The sequence below is a fragment of the Saccostrea cucullata genome, unplaced genomic scaffold (assembly GCF_032062105.1).
Source record: "Saccostrea cucullata isolate Sc308-1 unplaced genomic scaffold, CSIRO_AGI_Scuc_v1 ctg1762, whole genome shotgun sequence".
Taxonomy (NCBI): domain Eukaryota; kingdom Metazoa; phylum Mollusca; class Bivalvia; order Ostreida; family Ostreidae; genus Saccostrea; species Saccostrea cuccullata.
In genome coordinates this window covers 181,214-203,391 of record NW_026929122.1, presented here as the reverse complement: position 1 = coordinate 203,391, position 22,178 = coordinate 181,214, and the positions used below count along the sequence as shown (strand labels likewise).

At 33.3% G+C, this 22,178-nt stretch overlaps 2 protein-coding genes and 1 long non-coding RNA gene across 3 annotated transcripts; 1 reads left to right on the top strand and 2 right to left on the bottom strand.

Annotated features, from left to right (window-relative positions):
• Nucleotides 1-825: 825 nt before the first annotated feature.
• LOC134279814 (protein UXT homolog) lies at nucleotides 826-3,686 on the bottom strand. Its single transcript, XM_062762226.1, has 5 exons — nucleotides 3,597-3,686; nucleotides 3,363-3,444; nucleotides 2,157-2,230; nucleotides 1,808-1,979; nucleotides 826-1,439 (listed from the first exon to the last, which is right to left on the bottom strand). The coding sequence occupies exons 1-5, from the start codon at nucleotides 3,671-3,673 to the stop codon at nucleotides 1,374-1,376; spliced, it is 471 nt and encodes a 156-aa protein (XP_062618210.1). The 5' UTR covers nucleotides 3,674-3,686; the 3' UTR covers nucleotides 826-1,373.
• A 161-nt stretch (nucleotides 3,687-3,847) lies between these two features.
• On the top strand, nucleotides 3,848-8,804 carry LOC134279823 (ER membrane protein complex subunit 3-like). The gene is made up of 7 exons (XM_062762234.1): nucleotides 3,848-4,033; nucleotides 6,910-6,967; nucleotides 7,123-7,216; nucleotides 7,621-7,725; nucleotides 7,921-8,002; nucleotides 8,191-8,270; nucleotides 8,572-8,804. The coding sequence occupies exons 1-7, from the start codon at nucleotides 3,885-3,887 to the stop codon at nucleotides 8,772-8,774; spliced, it is 771 nt and encodes a 256-aa protein (XP_062618218.1). The 5' UTR covers nucleotides 3,848-3,884; the 3' UTR covers nucleotides 8,775-8,804.
• A 14-nt stretch (nucleotides 8,805-8,818) lies between these two features.
• Nucleotides 8,819-17,603, bottom strand: LOC134279824 (uncharacterized). Its single transcript, XR_009994774.1, has 6 exons — nucleotides 17,473-17,603; nucleotides 14,210-14,436; nucleotides 12,090-12,215; nucleotides 11,960-11,981; nucleotides 11,480-11,815; nucleotides 8,819-8,942 (listed from the first exon to the last, which is right to left on the bottom strand). It is a non-coding gene; the product is annotated as an uncharacterized LOC134279824 (long non-coding RNA).
• Between the last annotated feature and the right edge of the window lie 4,575 nt (nucleotides 17,604-22,178).

The following is a 22,178-nucleotide window of genomic DNA, read 5'->3' as shown; positions in this document are numbered from 1 at the left end:
ACTTAGTACATAGTTACTATAATGAGCAAGAGTGCCTCTTCTAAAATTGTGAATTTTATGGCCCCAGGGTCAGGGGTTCTGGTGTTAGGGCAGTGCTCTATTGATTATATAGTGAAATGCAGTAATTCTTTGAAAATCTTCCTCTCTGCTCCAGGGTAATAAGCATATGAACTACCTATATAGTTATGATGTGCAGGGGTTCTTCTTCCAGAATTGTGAATTTCCAGGCCCCTGGGTCAGGGATACCATGGTGGTGGTGGGGGGGGGGGGAGCTTTACTTATATACTAAAAACGAATTGTTTGAAATCTGCTCCTTGGTATTAATCAAACATTTTTGATAAGCAAGTGTGCCTTTTCAAAAATTGTGCAATGTGTGAACCTAGGGTCAGGGGTTCATGTGTGGTTGGAGCACTTCTGATTATTGCTTAATATTTGATTATTGCTGAATATTACTGATTAGTTGATATGCATTTTTTGTTCCCCTACCCTGCCTATGGGTATTAAGGAGGCTAAGTAACCAAACTAAGCAATTGCTAAGTTCATAGTTATGATTAGCAATGGTGCCAGCCTCTTTCAAAATTGTGAATGCCATAGCATCTACCTTAAAACATGAACCAAATCCTATCATTTGAAAGTTGTTGCATGATTCTCAGGTGACTTATAAGGCCCATGGGCTTGTTTTTTTTTTTTCACTGCACCTATTGATGAACCAGTACATTGAGAAAGAAATAAAGTACATTAACTATTAGTGATTTTATCACAAAGACATTGGAGTTGTAAATATTACTCAGTCTCTATAATATATTATATAAAGAATAAGAACAAAATCGCACTGGATTAATGTATAAGTGACTTGGGTTTTCAATTGCAGTTCTGAAAAGTACATTAATTAAGAGATGCCTTCCAAATCTAATCCCACTATCAGCTTTCTAGCTGACCAATCTTATACTTCTATACACTGAGTTATTATACTATCTCAGACTCATGATAAATGTACACTGCACTAACTAAAGGTTGCTTAATGGTGAATAATTGATGAATCCTTAAGATGACTCAAATCTTTCTTGAACTAGCTCAAACTTTGTGTTTTTAAGCAAATTGAGAAATCATGGAAAATAGTAATGGAAATAACCTTACAAATTTTAATAACTTTATGCTTGAATTTCATTTCCCCAACGAAAATGGAATAGAGAAATGCATAGAAAGACAGTCATTTCCATAGATTCTTTTGTTAATTCACTGCTCTTTGACTTTATCACAGTCTTTAGTTTAGTCCATTTAGCCTGCATGGCTTGCCTCTGGATGTTCTGCAGAATCATCTTTAACATGGAGTACATGTAGGTCTTTTCAAGTCTTAGCCTCAGGAGGTTCTCTCAGCTTAACACATCTCTGTAAGGTTTTTCTGTTTCAAAATCTAGATTCTGTATCTCTTGTAAACCCTGAAAAATGCATGATAACAGAAATATTCAACCAACAGGCAGAACCCAGAAAAAAGTTAACATACCTTTTTCTTTCCATTTGTTTCAAGACTATATACAGTAATACACACATACTGTACAAGTGGAAATTTTAGCGAGATGCAAATTAAGTGATTTGTCATTAAAAATTGGTATTTTAATTTTAGTGAAATGTAATTTTAACTATTCTAAAATGCTCACTTTAAGAAGTTTCCACAAATAAAACACAATTAAAGTTTAGCGATCGATATACAAATTTAGCAATCTTAGCACCCTGGCTTATAACCGCCGAAATGAAATCCTGACTCGCTAAAGATTCTGCTTATAGGGTATAACAATGGTTAGCTTACCTGTAAAACAAGCTTGATATGGGCCTTTATTTTGGCAGCGTCTTTGGTGTGGACGTCAATCTTGTCGTTTATTATGGAGACTTTCTTGTCAATAAAGCTCAGGGCCTCATCATGTGTCATTTCCAGGAAAAATCCATAACCCACACTCACAAAAATCATAGAGGCATCTGGACTAAAACAAAAAAAAATTCAAAATGCAGGTCAATTGATTTTTAAGAAATTTCTCTTCTGGCATTTATCAGAAAGAATTATATGGTTATAAAATTTAACTAAGAGTGTATCCCTAGTTTAAACATTATTACATCACACTTTATAGTAAAAACATGAACTTTAATTCATTCAAACTTACACATGTGCTTGAACATAGAAGTTACAACCTAGATCCACTTGAGTTTTCAGACCTTCTGTTTTGTAATCTGATTCCTGAAGCAAAGAAAATAAGTACACAGGATGGTTTGATTAAACTTATTTTTTTAAAAAAAGCAACCAATTAAAATACATTTTAAAAAACTTGGAATGGTCCAAAATATAGGCAACCAAGCGCCTTAATTAATTTTCTCTTCATCTTTGTAGTTTTTCAATTTATATGGACAACATATATCAGCCTGGATAGCTTAGTGGATAGAGTACTTGAATAATAATGCAATGGTCATGGCCAGGGTTAAATTAACTTCTGTCAAGCTGAATTATAAGTTAGCCCTAGTGGACCCCAAGTGAACTCGGAGAGGGTTCATTCTACCTATTCCCACTTTTTGAAAATCGGGTAGAAAAAGGTAAGATTTTATGTGGGAATAGGTGGAATTTTTGTGTAAGCAAATGATTAATTAAAGAGCAGATGTAACTAGTCTAGTTACTTTAACAACAAATTAACTATCTAAACATCTATTGTTATTTGCAAGTGGGAATAGGTGGAATTGAGATTTTTAAAAAGTGGGAATAGGTAGAAGACCTTTGGGGAGTACACCTGGTGTGCGCTTTGATTTTGCTTTCTCTTTGGTTATGTCCGGTCAGTACGTATACTGTAAAGGCATGAGAGGTTTAGAAAGTCCTACTACATGTATGCATATTCTTCTGGACAGTTAGTCTGGACAAAAAAATTTAAATACTGATGTTTTCCTTCACATTCTCTCTATACTTTTATCTTGTGTGGCTGTCAGCCGGGATCGATTGCCAGTGGCCAGATTGCCCAGTTGGTAGAGCACCTGACCCGAGTTTCAGGGGGCCTGGGTTTGAATCACGGTCTGGTCCGCTGCATTTTCTCCTCTCCCATTACATTTGGTGCTGTGCCATGCCCTGGAACTGAAAGGTGAGAAGCCTGTCAGGGATGAGCCTGGGTTGGGGTCTTTGGAGGTCCAAAGACCTTTAAGGAGGGAGGAATGTGGCGGTCAGCCGGGTTTTGATTGCCGATGGCCAGATAGCTCAGTTGGTAGAGCACCTGACCGGAGTTTCAGGGGGCCCGGGTTCGAATCCTGGTCTGGTCTGCTGCATTTTCTCCTATCCCGTTACAATTGTATTAGTGTGTACACTGGGCCTAACATCGGTGGATGACATATACCTTTACTCTTTCGATGACAGTCTTAAGCTGTAAATATTCTGCTACTTCCCCATATAATTTGTCCCTCTGATCTAATACTTGACTGAAAATAGAAAAAAAATGCTTATTTGCCTGCAGCTGATTCCCAGGTTTTGTTATGCACTTTTTGTTATTATAAATCAACTGACTAATAGTAATACGTTAATGTCATTCAAAATTAAATATTTATGAACGAAAATTTAGCATTTACACTACCTTAGGTCTGTCTTCAATCTTTCATTTAGAAACTGCTCATATTGCTCAACTTTTGATGGGATGCTTGCATCACACATGCTGGTATCGAAAGTAAATCAGAGTAGCGTCCCTTGTTTTACGACAATCAAACTGCACTTATAACCTTTTCAATTTTTTGCACATATCTTAAAATTTTTGTTGAAAAAAATTATGTTTTGAATGAAAAAAATTCTGTAAATTAATGTTAAATTAGCTTATTCAACCTTTACCGACCATGTTACCGTCAAGGAGACATTTCCGGTCTTAGAAATGGCCGAGCTGCTCTTAGACTCGGACATCCGAATTTGGGTGTTTTTACCCATTGTATTGATCACATTTTTCACTGGAATCATAAAACACTATGTAACAATACTTTTATCATCAGAAAAGAAGACTGAGCTACAGCAAGTTACTGATAGGTGAGCATAAATATGAAATTATATACTTTCGAATTTCCTCAGTCTTCAAAGTGGTCTTACTTGAATATAGCTGCAGATCTGTCGCGTTAAAGTTTTATGTATATGTCTTTGACCATAACGCTACAGATCGCGTAGTGCAGAAAAAGTGCAATTTACGGCGCAATATTTTTTGCGCTCTTTTGGGGAGAATTTCTCCACTTTCTAGCTTTGGTCAATCAACTACCTTTCACTCCCTAATTCTAGACACATTCTGTAGCCAACATGTATAGTTTATCCACCTCCCAGCCATTTATAGTTGTCTCTACAGGCAATAAACTCACTGGATATGAATTTTCAGTAATCTAAAAAATAATTATAATCAACTTTTTCAAGCGAGTTTATCACTTGTAGAGACGAGTATAAAGGGTTGGGAGATGGATAAAATATACAGATTAATGAAATAATGTGTCTAGAATTAGGGAGTGAAAGGTTGTTGATCGAACGATGCTGGAAAGTGGAGAAATTCTCCCCAAAAGAGCGCAAAAAATATTGCGCCGTAAATTGCACCTTTTTTGTACTACGGGATCTGTAGCGTTATGGTAAAAAACAAATATATAAAACCTTAACGCTACAGATCTGCAGCTAACTTGAATAGAGATTAAACCAGCAGTTTTTAACAAATGTTTTAAGCAGCTGAACTACAGATTGAAAGAAAGGCTACTTCATTAGCTGATATTTGTTGAAGTCTAATATAGGATGCACATAATAATGGGATAATGATGAAAGACTATCCCCCTAATAAATTTTCTGCTAAGCTCACATTCAACAAAGATATTTCATAAGTTCGTTTTAGCAGTAATGTGAATGGGGCCAGTTCATTATATATTGGATTCCTGACCTATAGGCTGCATGATGAATTCTACCCGTTTGCTTGTTACACTTTGCAACCAGTAATATTAGTTATTTTGCGAGAGTTTTATCAATTCTGAATTTTAATTTATGGAAAATTTTTACACGTCCAGTAGGGTTGTCACCATTACATAATTTTTCGGGTTGGTTCTTATTTTTTTTAGGTTCGGTTGTTGGTTTTTCATTTCGGGTCTATAATAGAATAAAAACGGGTATGTCTTTTAACCACAATGAACCACAAGGAACCACAATGAACCACAATGAAACCACAATGAAACCACAAGGAACCACAAGGACATCTTAATTTGTCTCTAAAGTTTACTCTGTAATTCCACTGTACAAAAATCATCCTATACACTCATGATATCTGACAGAATTCATATTTTAAGGTAAAAACATTTTCTTTGTACATAACATATTTAAATACATATAACTATTCTATTTGTATATTTCATTCAGAGTCGATTAAAATATTAACTGAAAAACTTGAAGTACATTGTAATGGCAATATACATGAAACTTTTAAATACTGATGTCAATTATCTGAAGTTTGCATCAAAGGTGCCTGTCCCATCTTCCATGCAATTTAAGGTCAGACGAGATGTTCCTCAAATTATGTTTTGTATATCTTCGTAATGTATGAAAAATGTTCAAAATTTTAATAACATTATGATTTCTAAAGCAGTTTCTAAACGTTTTTAAAATATCCAAACACTTAAAACTTTGAAATTCGAAAATTATTTTTCTTCCCCAAAGGATTATATAAGAAAAACTACCCCTGGTATCTCGCAGAAATGCCTGGTAAGGTACCTCAATTTTTTGTGAGTAAACATGTTTAAGTAGCAATACTTCAATGACAAACTCTTAGAAAAATTTATCTATTATTAAGGAACGTCTCGTCTGTCCTTAAAAAAAAAAAAAAAAAAGAGTCCCGGGCCTGCCTAAATGAGAAAAATCAAAAGTTCCTAAAAAGTCCAAACACATTATAATGGGGAATGCGCAGCATTCCTTGTCCATGTAAGTAAGCCCTCAATACTCAATACTTATTTAGTGCAGCTATTGTTACAGTTTTTAAAAAGTTAATAATTTAATACCTGGTCTCCAGAGTTCTTTATCCTTTTAATTTAAATTTTACATATTTTGTAGTAGACTAAATGCATTTTTAGCTCACCTCAACGAAGTTGGGGGGAGCTTATGTGATACCCTCGGCGTCGGTGTAAAATTTAATTAAGATGTCCTTGTGGTTTCCTTGTGGTTTCCTTGTGGTTCATTGTGGTTTCATTGTGGTTCATTGTGGTTCATTGTGGTTTCATTGTGGTTCATTGTGGTTCCTTGTGGTTCATTGTGGTTAAAAGACGTACCCAATAAAAACTCATGACTTAATTGCCAATGAATTATATTCAACAAAAATTATATATTTTTTTGAAATCTAAGAAACATAGTGACTGGTTTGAATAAGTTTCATAACAAGAAAAATAATCGAGCCAAATGATTCAAATCACATTACCATTTTCAATAGTTATTTACTATTGAACCTTCCGTTTTAGAGTCCATTTTTACGGTAAAACCTACTCTATTGTACATATCGGAATCGAACCAAATTCCGGAAAAACAGAAACAAACCCAACCCAAATTAATTGTTCCGTGGTTCCGGATCATTTTGGGTACCCCTGACAGCCATAACGTTCAGCCAGGTTTCAATATGTGCAAATCTTTTTGCCCATGACTAAATTTGTGAGTCTAAAAACTGTCTTGGGCGGTCAGGCGCACTGTTATTTCAAACACTGCTGATGCCTTTATTACCAATTGATCTTCTTTCAAAAAAGTTTGATATCTCTCATTTTCTCTGCAAAGTGGAGGGTACATGTTGGAACAGTATTAGTGTAACTCAACAAAATAGCCCTACTCGTGCATCACATCGCTGTAATTATTTTTTAAACAATAAGAAGATAATAGTATGTAATATTTTATCTTTTTTCAATTTTCAGTCATGTACTGATACGGAGCAGAATCTTAAGAGAAAATGGAAAATTCATCACAAAACAGGTACAAAGTACAGATACATTTATTATTAAAAAAAAAAATATATCCAAAATTAAAAACAAGTTTTGGTAAGCTACAGCCTATAACTGACATGAAGGAAGTGAAGCACTGCAATGTTTTAGAATATTAAAATCCAAATGAATGATTATATTTTTTAGGGCTTTTTAATGAGGAAAAGCTTTTTCAATGCAGAAAATTCAGGATATTTTAAAACAGAAAAGAGGGAATCTACTGCCAAAAATCCTATGACAGGTACAGTGTAGATTTGTTATGGTCATGAATCAAACTTGTTCATGAAATCAAGAAGTGAATTTGTTATATACAAACATGTGTGAAATTGCCTTTTATGTTTGACAGAAGTAAAAAAAAAAATTCAAATCCTCTTTTGCAAAAGTCCCTTTAAGTTGAAAATGAGTGAGGATGAAATTAACTGGTATTTTTGATATTAAAAAGTGGTTATTTAAGGATAGAAGAATTATAAAATTATACTTCTTAATGTATATGAAAATTTTAGGTATTTTAACCATGTTGATATTTGAATTTATAAATTGATTTTTTACATACATGTAAATGCTATTGTTTAAATTCAAATATATGTGATGTACTTATATAAGAATAAAAGGTGCTTACCTTTTTCTTTATTTGCTGATTTGTAGACCCTTCAATGATGACAGACATGCTGAAGGGAAATGTCACCAATGTGTTACCTATGATCATTATAGGAGGATGGATTAACTGGGCATTTTCAGGGTTCTTAACAAGTAAGTACTCTGATTATATTTTGTATTAATACATACTGGTACCCTCTATTAACTGTATAACCATACATAGAAATGGATGTTGAAGTTTAGTTAATCAAACAGGGAAAAATATGCTTTATTTATTTTAATAAAATGTTACTATTAAAACCAAGCAAAGATGCGGTTGACATATGCTTTGTTTGTGTTTTACTATAGCCAAAGTTCCATTTCCGCTTACTCTACGATTCAAGCCCATGTTACAGAGAGGGGTGGAGCTGGCATCATTAGACGCTTCATGGTAAAAAGACCAAGTTTAACTTCTTCATTAACTTACACTTTTAAGATCTTACAGCATTTCATTTTATTTAAGAAAATGACTTTAGAAATTGCAATTCTGTCAATTTTAAACTTTATATATTGTTGTTACATGTACTACAATAACTACATGTACTCATGCTAAAATGTGATTTAAATTTTATTTTTAAGGGTTAGTTCAGCATCCTGGTATTTCCTCAATGTCTTTGGTTTGAGAAGTTTATATACACTTATATTAGGACAGGATAATTGTAAGTTGCATTGTTGTTTCAATGTTGTCTGCAAATTAAATAAAAATCAATGGAAAAAAATATTTTTTTTTAATTATAAAAATAAAAAAGGACAAATATACAGCACAAACAAGATTTTTCTGTGAAATATTAATTTTACATAAACTATATAAAAAATTAAGATATGTACAGTGTATATTTTAGATTAAAATTTAAAGGCAATTTTCATATTATTACATAGTTTTGCATTTTGATAAAGAATATCAATCAATTCATTATTTAGTGTGTTCTTTTCATTCACGACCGATTATTATTTTTCCAGCGGCTGATCAGACCAAAGCCATGCAGGAGCAGATGTCGGGGGCGGGGATGATGACTCCTCCTGATCCAATGAAAGCCTTCAAAGCGGAGTGGGAGGCGCTAGAGGTGTGTAACCACCAATGGGTTCTTCAGGGGGTGGAGGAAGATTTGATTGACGGGCCAGTGCAACCAGAGACAATTTACATCAAAAACAAATATGCATAGTCAATATCACTTTACAAATAGTTCCTAAAAGGGACATTGTTGAAGAAGATCTTATTTCATAGAATCTGACACCTTGAGGTTGTCTTTTTGTTGTTTGTTGTAGCGATGTATCCCTCAACCATTTCATATTCATTGGAAATCTCTTCACTTGATGGTATTGGTTGAATACTGGTTAAAAAAGGAGATAAATTAGGCCTAGAAAAAAAATATGCTTGTTTCCGCTTTCCCGACTGACCCTAATTTATAGTGCCGACCCTAAATATTTTTTTAATGCTTTTGTCCCATGATGTGCAAGATTTCAACCAGGGAATTATAGCCTCCAACTTTGCAAGCTTTTCAAGACAGAAAGAAGTTTGGGTCACCTTTCTATTGTAAGTTAAGTCACAGTAATGCTTGAAAACACCATTTCTTTTGTCATTAATGTTACTTCTATACACGTTTTGATTAAAGAAGCAAAAAAATTTTTTTCAAAAAAAAAAAAATTGCCTACCTACCTACCCTATATTTTTTCAGCCTGAAAGCGGAAACAAACATATTTTTTTTTCTAGGCCTTACGAAGATTCTGTTATGTTAAAGATATTTATTAAACATTTTATAAGTATTTTTAAGAAAGTTTTAAGTTCAAATTCTACAAGGCCTTGGCATTTACTTTCCACACAGTGGAAAGCAAGACAGAAACACTAGTTGTACATGAGATGTATGAGAAGACATTGTCTACATCAAATTGTAAGACTGATTTATAAAATCTTTGTCAACCAACAAGCAGTTAATTTTGTCAAATACATGTTATTTGTGGTAATCAGAGGTGTTTGATGATAAGTATTAAAGAAATCTTGATCAAATTTCTCATGGATTTATTGTCTTGATCTTATTTTTATACATGTATATTGCATGAACCCGTACTGTGGAGTCATTTTAATTCGTTGGGATCAATGTTTTGATTAGCCAAATATTTTTGGTTGATGGGGACATTATTTCTTGGGTAAGTTGTATATTCAGATATTCAATGGACCACGAAATCAATGAACATTGGTCCCCATTGGGCAATGATGATTTCACAGGATTTGTTTTTGACATGAAAGGCACAGAGTCCAAAAAAGTGCAGAATTTAAAACAACAGTGAATATTTAAACTGAGAGTCGGGCAGGATTCATCACCAGTGGTCAGATAGCTTTCCAGTTTATGTGATTAATGAATAAGGGGCCCTCGGTTCACACCCTGGTCTGGTCTGTTGCATTTTTATACGCCCGTCTTCAGACGGGACGTATTATGTTATAGGCTTCATGTCCGTCCGTCCGTCCGTCTGTCCACTCGTGTCCGGCTCATAACTTCAATACTATTAGGGCTAGGACTATCAAACTTTGTCAACTGGTACTTCTTGGGTAGACGGTGTGTCGCGCACAAAAAGTAAGTCACTCTGACCTTTAATAAAGATGCTATGTCCAAATAAGGAAAAATCCTGTCCGGCTCATAACTAGAAAACTATTAGACCTAGAGCTATCAAACTTGGCAAAAGTATACATCTTACGTAGAAGGTGTGTCGCGGCCTATTTCAAGGTCACTGTGACTTTTAATTTAAGTGAAATTTTTTAAAAAACTAATTCTTTTAAATTTTCCATTTCATAATCCTAAAAATGTAAAATTATAGTTGTATCCTTGTTAAAAAATGTTAAATCAAGTAAAAAACTTATTTTTTCATCATATACTTTACAGCAATCTGTAAGAAATGTTAATGTTATAAGAGGAATGCAGTTTGTCCCATGGGCATAATTAACAAGCACTGGTCAAGAAGAATTTTGATAGCAGAAATTTAGAGAGAAATTAATGAGTTTATTGTCAAGAGCTAACTGGAAGACCATCTCTGACCATGCAGCTATTGTCTCTTGGGAGTTGTGCAAAAAGAAATTGCCTCATAGTTGCTTGTGTTAATTAAGAGTTCTTGATGGCTAGCTCAGATAAAGATCTTTCAATTAATTATTTGGTGGTAGTAATGTAATTAAAACAAATTGATGTTTTAAAATACAGTATATGATTAAAACTAAAATAATATTGTATGATATAATTAAAACTAATTATACATGTGTACATTAAAAAAAATACATTTCAACTTTTATATATTTCAACAAATTGCAGAGTGCCATGTCTTATAAAATTTTATAGTCTAAAGAATAATTTATTTTTGATGTTTTTTAGACTGTAGCATTTTCAATCAATCATAAAATATGCAATAAAAAAGCTGCATATGGATATCTGTTAAGCTCTAACTCAGCCAGTTTAGAATTATATGATGTATTATTTCTTATAATTATTGCCTAAACTCTTAAAGATGTATGTACAATATTTTAAAAATGATAAGGAATGAAAATTAGATAATTGAAGTGTCAATCTTGTAATCTTGAACTTGGTAATCAAGGTTACCTGATTTTCCTGCACTCTAATTACCAATTTATGATTATTGAACAAAATTTGATGGAACAAAATTTGACGGGCGTATCATGCTGTGGCGGGGCACTTTATTCTCTTCTTTGGTTACATTCGATGTCATGCCCTGAAATTGACAGGCCAGGGAGGGTTTGTGTCCTGAGGGTGACGTTTTTTAAGAGGGGAGAACTTTTTGGTCAGACAGGTTAAATCGCTGGTGGCCAGATAGCTCACTTGGTACAGCACAGTAGTGAAACCGAATAAATAAATGGGATTATACTTACTAGTCTCCATCTGTTCCTGAAAAAGCAAATAGATTATAAGAAATGTACAATATACGATATGTATGTATGGACATATTCACGTATAAATCAAAATCGTTGTAAAAAAAATGTAGGAACTTAACTGAAGATAGGTCCAAAAATAGCTCCTTTTATACAGAACGTTAACCTTATTGCACCTCAGTTTGTGAAAAAAGGTTAAATGGCAAGAAATTTGACTGAGATAGCAATATCAGTACACCACAACTTTCTTTCGATAGTTCAAGTAAAATTGGGGGGAAAATATTACCAGTCTCAGGAGAACTCATTTTGACCATTTTCTGAAGGTATGCATGATGCCTGTAAATAAGAACTCAGAATTTCAGAGCAGCTAGAATTGATATTTTAAAATTTTATTTATCTTAGGCTGCTTCAAAAATCAAAGCCATAGAATAACACACTTCAAACTGCAATATGAATCAAAATTTGATGATGTTTTCTCACCTTGTATCCTCTTTCATTAAAGCTGTAAATAATAGTACACAAAGACTTATAGTAAATAATTAAAACTGGGATTATATAAAACTGCACTCGATACCACAATTCAACAATTAAAAAAATGTTTGAAAGATACCTCTTTTCCTTTTCCGATTCCTTCCAAAAATCGTGATGATGACCACGATTCCAACCACTGAGCTGATGAACAGCGACAATGACACATAAAAGAAGGGTGGTAATCTATTATGTTCTTGTAGTGGCTCTGTCAAATTAAATACTAGATTGAAAAAAAAACAACAGAGTAACAAAGAGAAAATGCATTGCCACTTTATAACCAGTTGTGCACCCCACCCACAAGAACCACTGACCCTGGTGCCACATACATCAAAATTTTGGAAATTTTATAAATTTTTAGAGCCCCGCCCTAACACCAGAACCCCTGACTCAGGAGCCCTGAAATTCACAAATTTGGAAGAGGCATCCTTCCTCATCATAACAATGCATGTACATATAATTCATTGCTTTAATATCCACGAGTAGTAGAGAAGATTTTTAAAGAATTAATACATTTCACTAAATACTAGTAATCTATATAGCCCCGCCCTAGCACTGGAACCTCTGAGCCTGGGGTCATGAAATTCATATCACAAATATGGAAGAGGCGTTCTTGCTCATTATAACTTTTGTGCTTAGTTAGGTATGTTTTTTTAAATACCTAGGAGCAAAGGAGAATATTTTTTAAAGAATTACATTGTAATGTACAAGTATTTTCACTATATACTAGTATTTAAATCTATTTAGCCTCGCCCTAACACCAGAACCCCCGGCCCAGGGGCCATAAAATTCTCCATTTTGAAAGAGGCATTCTTGCTCATTATAACTTTGTGCTTAATTAGTTTTTTTGATACCGAGGAGCAGAGAAAATTTTCAAAGAAATAATGCATTTTCACTATATATTCAATAGAACCCCATCAGAACCCCTGACCTAGGGCCATGAAATTTACAATTTTGGAAGAGACAATTTTGCTCCAAATAAATATGTACTTGGTTAGATTTTTTAGGTCACCTGAGTAAACTCAGGTGACCTTGGGTCAGGAATTCTGGTGTTAGGGTGGGGCTCTATTGATTATATAGTGAAAATGCATTAAATCTTTGAAAATCTTCTTCTCTGCTCCTGGGTATTAAATAAACTAACTAAATACATAGTTATGATGAGCATGAGTGCCTCTTCCAAAATTGTGAATTTCATGACCCCAGGGTCAGGGGTTCTGGTGTTAAGGCGGGGCTCTATTGATTATATAGTGAAAATGCATTTATTCTTTGATGTGCAAGGGCTTTTCTTCCAGAATTGTGAATTTCAAGGCCCCTGGGTCAGGGATACCAAAGAGGGGGGGGGGCTCTACTTATATACTAAAAATGAATTGTTTGAAATCTGCTCCTTGGTATTAATCAAACATTTTTGATAAGCAAGTGTGCATTTCAAAAATTGTGCAATGTGTAGACCTAGGGTCAGGGGTTCATTTGTGGTAGGGGCACTCACGATTATTGCTGAATATTACTGATTAGTTGACATGCATTTTTGTTCCCTTACCCTGCTTATGGGTATTAAGTATACAAACTAAACATTTGCTAAGTGTATAGTTATTATTAGCAATGGTGCATCTTTCAAAATTGTGAATGCCAATGCATCTAGCTTATATCATGAACCAAGCTCAAACATTGGAAAGTTGTTGCTTGGTGCTCAGGTGACCTATAAGATCCATGGTCCTCTTGTTAATACCCAGGAGCAGAGAAAAAGAATTTCAAAGAATTTATGCATTTTCAATATATAATCAACAGAGGCTTGCCTAAAACCCTAAAAATGTTCAAATGTTAAAACATGACGAACGACGCACGACGAGGGACGAAAAGAGATAACAATAGGCCACCTGAGTTTACTTAGAAGAATATATAGGCAAACTCGATCTAGGACCAACTGTTTAATAAATATATGGATAAGGTTAAAGATTTTGAAAATTATGTTAAATTTGAAAGTCAAATAATGATGTCCAAAATACAAGTTAATAGCTTTGGTGTCTAAAACCAGTTGTGATCTACAGTTTATCGACCAACTGATAGAAATACAAAAAAATTAGTCTGTTGTCCAGATTCTAAAAAAAAGCAAATAATTATATAACTAAACAAGCAAAAAATAAGAAAGAAAAAAACTTGAAAATCCAATATGCCCGATGCCCGTGTGGTATGAAATGAACCCACCTGAATAAATTGATATATGTGCCATTGCACTTCCGGTGCCACACCTTGTCTTGTATCCAGACTCACAGATAAATTCCGTTTTTCCATCAACTATTTCAATAGTATAGATTATCGTGGCTTCTCTGCATTTTATAACACGTCTTTGATGTTATGTTCGTTATACTGACGTTTGAGAAATAAGGATTGAAATAAGCGTGTCTTCCAACTTTCAAACACCAGCGTATATCCTATAACGAAGAAGACCTCTATAGACTTGTACCCTTCTGACTAAATAGGATACTACAGCTTAAAAGTTAATCAAAAGTACCAGAGTCTCTACTTATGCCTGTATTTAGTGACAATATAAAAACAATTAAAAAAAAAAACAAATTTATGGAAGGAAAGTTTAATATATCTAAATAAATATATTCAAAACTGTTTTTTTTTATTTCTTTGTTTTGAACATTTTTAAGGCATGGAAAGATTGATTTATTGTATATTGTTTAACGTCCCTCTCGAGAAGTTTTCACTCATATAAAGACGCCACCACTTACCGATGGAGAGCTGCAAATTTTGTCCTATACTTGGCACTTATAGCCATTAAGCAGGGAGAGATCTTTTTCGTGTCAGCACCTACTGCGACACGGGACCTCGGTTTATACTTTCTCATCCGAAGGACCGGTCTCCACGTCTCGCATTGGGATTCGAATCCGCGACGTAAGGGTTGACTCCTTAATTACTTCGCGATTCTAGAGCCGACGCTCTAACCACTGTGCCACGTAGGCGACTTAAAGGTGTGAAAAGAACTGTTATGGAAAGAACTGTTGCAATAGTTACAGCATCTTCGCTAGGCAAGGGTTTCAGATACAAAATCTCCATTACAAGGAGTAGATTTTGGATCGGAAACCCTTGGCTAGCGAAGAAATGCAGTGCTGACAGTGCATTATTGCAACCACTATTGATATAACATCAAATATTGAAAAAAAGTAATTCAATATTGGTCGAGAAAACACTTCAAAACAAATACCAGGTTGCAACCCCTATTAAAATAACGTTCACTTCTGAAATTATTATTCTAATAGTAATTACTAGTATTATAATGTAATAATGCAGTTCAATACCAAAAACAAGACTACGACCACTTTTGAAATAAGGATAACCATATAAATTAATTTGTTCATTATATTTTTCAACTTATTAAGAAATAAATTAATTTTGTTAAAGATATGATAGGTAACTGTTTTTTCATAGAATACTATTAATACATTGATATCTTCAATCAAAGACTGATCAATACATGTAGAGCTCTATGACTTTCTGATGAGAATATGGTTATGTTTGATCACCGTACATTTAACAGACAAAATGTATCATTCTATTTTTCACTTTATATCAACATTGCCTACACCAATCGTTGTTGAAAATAAAAATGAGTTCTCCGTTATATACTATAGTATTCATTTCAATAGTGAGTATCGTGGCTTAATTGAAATAACAACTATTGAAATAAATATTTCTATAGTAGAGACAATGTAGTGGTCATATTGAATTGTATTATCAACTTGCATTGAAATAATTATTACAAAGTGGTCTGTATTTAAATAGTGGTTACTGTATCTTACTATGTAGTGTAGTTTTTGAAGTGCACTCTCAACCTCTGCTGAAATGATTGTTTCAATAGTGGTCGTTATTTCGATAGGGGTTGCAATAACTGTTATCATTTTAGAATGATATTCAGGTAAATCATCTAAAGATCATTGTTCTCAATAAAACCATATTTTCTACGCACAGATATGTGCATATGACAAACAATGTCATAATGACATACTTTTGCAATAAAGTATACTAATCCAATATTTTAAGAAGTAGTTTAAACACCTAAAGCGGCGGTGAAAGCCTTTGCTATAGTGTTGCGAAGTAAGGAGATGACCCTTGCATCGCGGGTTCGAATCCCACTGTGGGACGTGGAGACTGGTCCTTCGGATGAGATCATATAGAATAGATTTTATTTCCAATCATGGTCCCACTGGGGGCATAACACAGATACAAGTATATCGTTACATAAAATAGACAATGTACATAATGAAACATTAAACCAATTTACCCATGGTGGTATGCAAATATTGTAAATGCAATATAGTAATATTCAAAAATCATATACAATATTTTGATATGAATTGATTTTATAATCTTAAGATTTACTCATTTTCATTTGTAAAAAGCCATGTTAACTTTTCATTATTGAACATAATAAAAAGATAACAATATTAACATGATGGTGTGCAAATATTGTAAATGTATTAAAAGATAAGGTCTATTAATGGTTGCCAGTCTACAAAAGACATCAAGGGACGGTGCTTCAGGAATGCACAATTTCTAGTCTAAAATTAATGAAAGGTTGCATTCCTCTTCATGTCTAATGTAGATAGGCAAAAATAGCTCAATTATAATTTATAAAAAGTAACAATGTAGTAATGTTCAAACATCATATACAATATTTTAATATGAATTGACTTAGTTATCTTAAGACTGATTCATTTTCACTTGTAAAAAGCCATATTAGCTTCTCATTAATGAGTATAATAAAAAGATGAAACCAATTTCAGCATGGTGGTGTGCAAATATTGTAAAAATATTATAAGATGAAGGTCTATTAATGGTTGCCGGTCTACAAAAGACACCAAGGGACGGTGCTTCAGGAAATGCATGAATTCTAGTAAAATATCTAAAATGAATAAAAGGTTGCATTCCTCCTCATGTCTTATGTAGATAGGCAAAAAGAGCACAATTATAAATTACAAAAATTAACAATGTAGTAATGTTCAAACATCATATACAATATTTTGATATGAATTGACTTAGTAATCATAAACCGAGGTTCCTTGTCGCAGTAGGTGCTGGGCACGAAAAAGATCCCTCCCTGCTCAATGGCAATGCGTGCGGAGTATAGGACAACATTTGCAGCTCTCCACCGCCAGGTGGTGTCGTCTCCATATGGGTGAAAAATTCTCAAGAGAGAGGTTAAACAATATAGAATCAATCAACAAAATAACTAAGAATTATTTTTGTATTTGATTGACAATTGCAAAGTTTGTGAAGGTATTGGAAATTCGCTTTCTATTTTTTTCCCAATGACAATCAAAATATATGGTTTAGAAATATAGGTTTGTCATTGATCTCCGTTTTGCATAACTTTGAACATTTTCATTTTTTTTTACTTGTATTATACAATTTCAATACTCCACGAGAGTTTTTTATGTTCGAAATGTGAGTAAAAAGTATACCTGCATTCTCGAGTTCTCGTACGTTACATCACCTTCACAGGTCAGTTCAACACTTGTGCCAACGACCAATGAAATATTGCTAGATCTTCTCTGACCGTTGATGTTAACATGAATGTCACTCATATAAGCAGGTAATTCTGTAATTTCATACCATAGTCATAAAGAAATGAACTTTATCATTGTTAATTGGATAGAATGTTATGATTGCTTCCTTTTTCTCATTTCTAGCATGAACACTCAATTCTCGAGACAAAAATAGTTATGAAATGTTGATGCCAGCTGCTCGTAAGCATTTTTTGTCCTTTCATTCTAGTTTTACACACTATACAAGGTTTCTGAAGTTTTCAAACAATAATAACAAGAAAATATTGATATAACCATCAATTGTCGCCCGGGAAATAAATAAAGTAAACAATGGAAATGAGTCTTGATCATCAAACCGCATCGATGTATGTGAAAATGGCATGTGTCTAAATGATGGAGACGATAGTTGAAAATATTTTGAAAACTTATAGTCAGATGAAAATCGAACAAGAACGATACCCTTTTAAACTTTATCAATTCGTCAAGTAAATGTTAGCTGTATAAAATATAAACTTAAACCAGGCACATGCATCACCTATTTTCAAAAATGTATTTCACTTTAAGGATATAAAATATGAACTGTGTCAGGTACGTTTTTATGCGATAAGTAAAATTCGATGTTCTAAAAAAGGACCTGTCGTTTTATCGATGGCAAATAATAAGCAGCATTATATATTGAATTTGAAAAACATATATATTTTTGCAGATTCACTTTATGGAAGTAAATATATTACGTATCTCTTAATTATTAAGGGAAAGAACATTCTGATTAACAATATTTTTAATGTTCAGAAAACCTCTAGTTCTGAATAACTTCTCCCACCTCAACCCCTATACACAAACACTTAAACTTATAAGCATATATAGAGCAGCCCGGTCCTCCGGGCTGCAATAACAATAGACTCATGATATAGTCCATAACGCCCATCTGAATCAGTAATGGCAGTAATTCATTTGTATGTAAAACCTTGATGATTGTTGCCCCATCCTACCCCTTGTTTGTAATATGGACGTTTGTAAGAGTAACCTACCCAAGGATATTCCCATTTCAATATGACATAAGTCAAGCCTTTCATATTCTTGGGATGGTTTCCTCCTACATATTGACACGTTTAATTTTGATCATCAATTGGTCGATATCTCATTGTTATCCCAACTTACCCATATATAGTCACTCAACTATTTTGCCGTTGAACTTAGATTAGAAATAAAGTCTTCCTAGGTGAATGCTATAATCAAAGGCAAGGGAAGTCCACACGTGTGGGGATAGGAAAATGGAATCTGTTTATAATTTTCTGATTTGAAAAGTTTTGAAAATTAGTTAACAACTCACTGGATACTCCTTCCCACATTTTAATACTTGTTGAATATATTTTTCCTCAAGTGTTTTGTCATTTTAATATTTTGTTTGCTCATCTGATAGAAGCTTTGTTATAAGAGAAAGTAACATCAGTTCCCATTCGTATATTTTCTACATCTGACAGTGTAGAAAATACACGATCACGAGTATGACTTCTTTCCTAAAATTTTTTCCATTCTTATCATTAAAATATCATGAATGAATGGCATTGTGAATGTATCAGAGAAATGTATCTGAGATTTTTGAAATTTAAAAACACACGCATACTCAAAATGAAAAGTAAAACTAATGCTAGTTTACCATCGTACTGAATATGAAGCAGTTTACTTTCATCGTTGATTGGAGCAGAAGACTTGTCAATGCCAACACATCTACAAAAATACTCTATCAGATCGTCAGGACATATTATATTGTGCTCTGAAATTGATAATTCCAAAAATGCTACTGCTGGGATAGAAGTGTTTCCTGCGACATGAATGTAGTCTTTGCCTTTCCACAACTTTCCCCTGTTTTCAATGGTAACGATTGCTTTATCTCCACGAGGAAATCGCTGCATTATTTTCATGGAGGTAACTGCTCTAAATTTACCAGCATTAATAATATTGCATTTGACATGGATCCTTTTCCGTTCTTGACCTCGCCATTCGTAATACCCTATAATGTCTACATATGAATCTGTAAGATTTCGAAAATAAACTTAAAATTATATATGTATGTGAAATGAACTTTTGTAACACTGTTTATATTTTTAAAAAACAAAATGAAGAACCTGTACAGGTTTGTTGGGTGTATCAATACATTCCAAAAAGATCACAATATATTAACTGCAAGCGCTTTAGCCAATTGTTCTATCTTCTATTTTAGTACAAGTAACTTATTTAAAGTTTATGTGACATTCGACAAAATATTTTGTGAAATCAGGCCACTAGCTGTTATCAGTTGCAAGCTAGCGACCTGATTTCAATTGACTGTCTGATAAACGCTATATACTTTGCACCCAAAACTAAAATCAATAGATAAAGCATAAAGCTCAAAGGTCCATTCAAAACATACAAACGTACATGTATATATAATATAATTATGTTTGAATAGACATTTGAGCTTTAATTTTACTATTCGTTATCTCTATAGCTAGACTTCGAATGCTAATATATATCTCTATAGCTAGACTTTAAATGTTCTATTTGAGTAAAAATAGCTTTTATATGACAGTCAACAAAATATATTATTTTAATAGTAACGTGATCCTAAGACACTATGGTGCGTAAAATTATCAGAAAATTTCCATCAAGCATTTTATTAGAGGTGATGATGATCTTATAAAATGTTTAACAATGGTTGGTGAACCGTAAAATCAACGAAAGGACTGATCTCTGATCTTTTCATCTAAAGAAGGCTTACAGGAAACTTTCTCCATCAGAAAATACCACAGATGAACCATTTGGCTCACACATAATGGGCATGCTTCCATATGCGCCGACTATGGAGCAGAATGCTTAAGAGTACTTGTACGTATATAGTTTCTGCGTACATGTAACTTGATGTAAGTGCATTAATATACCGAGATACGCTTACCTTAGAATATAATTTACACAATATCAACAAACAATGTATACTAATCTAAGTATCGATTATCAAATATCTGGTTATGCAGAGGTAAGCTTTTTGAAAATTCATATAATGCAGATATCTTTTAAAAATACATTGATTAATAAAAAAATAAAGAGAGAGAGAGAGAGAGAGAGAGAGAGAGAGAGAGAGAGAGAGAGAGAGAGAGAGAGAGAGAGAGAGAGAGAGAGAGAGAGAGAGATTTAACAAAAAAAAGAAACGAAAAGTAAACGTGTATGTAGTATAATTTTGGAAAAATGCAGACAGAACTTGATTTGACAGTGATCAATTTTAAAAATCCATAAAAAACCCAAACAAATGGACCATTGGAAACACTAGATATTGGATCAGAAGTAAGCATCCTCCCATCGACCTGTCACATTCACTATGATCCCCTTAATTGATCAGGAAAACGGAGTATCCGTGAACAAAACCAGAATGAAAACAATATTAGTTGTTTACGAAAGCCCAGAAGGCTCATTCGAGATTCAAGTTTCGAAATACGAGATTCAAAATTCGAGATTCGAAATTCGAGTTTCGAGATTCAAGATCCAGATTAACCAATCAAAAGGCTCATTCGAGATTCGAGGTTCGAAATACGAGATTCGAAATTCGAGTTTCGAGATTCAAAATCCCGATTAACCAATCAAATGCGGGTTCAACATTTGATTACTCCCCTTTATTATGTTTTATCTATCAATAAATCGTTTAATATATTTATAACAAATGAGTCATTTGATTAAATTACAATGCAAGAAAGAGTGTTATATATATTAAAAGGAAATTTGAATAATCGTTGGATTTTTTATCAGCAAGATATACTTCAATTTATATTATGACCTCTTAAATATTAAATAGAATACATATACACATGTATCAGGAATATATATATATATTGCATTATCTACTTTATATAAAGGGTTGTTGACATACTAATAAAGTTATAGATAGTGACTAAAGATTAACAAAATCCCCACCCCTACCCGCCACACCTGCCAATTTTTCCCGACACTGAAAACGTTACTTTAAAAACTTGAAAGGCAATGTAGCCTTGATAAATAAAAACCGTGTTCGTTTTCCTAATAGAGGTAAAAATAAACTTTTCAATTACTTATCTTCATCTAAGGCTTTGATTTCTTGAATTAATTAACAATTATATATACAATCCAGATTGCAAATATGAATTAGAATAAATGCAGCCTTTATTTTATCTGATATCAAACAGTAGATTAGTCTAAATTAGCTGCTGAACTATAGCGTTATGGTTTTATATTTAAGTCTCTGACCATAGCGTTATGGTCAAAGATTAAAATATACTCGGTTTTTATTTATCAAGGCTACATTGCCTTTCAAGTTTTAAAGTAACATTTTCAGTGTCGGGAAAAATTGGCAGGTGTGGCGGGTAGGGGTGGGGATTTTGTTAATCTTTAGTCACTATTTATAACTTTATTATTATGCCAACAACCCCCTTTACATAAAGTAGACAATGCAAAAAATATATATATTCCTGATAATTGTGTTCTATTTAATATTTAAGAAGTCATAATATAAATTGAAGTATATCTTGCTGATAAAAATCCAATGATTATTCAAATTTCCTTCTAATATATATATAACACTCTTTCTTGCATTGTAATTTAATCAAATGACTCAT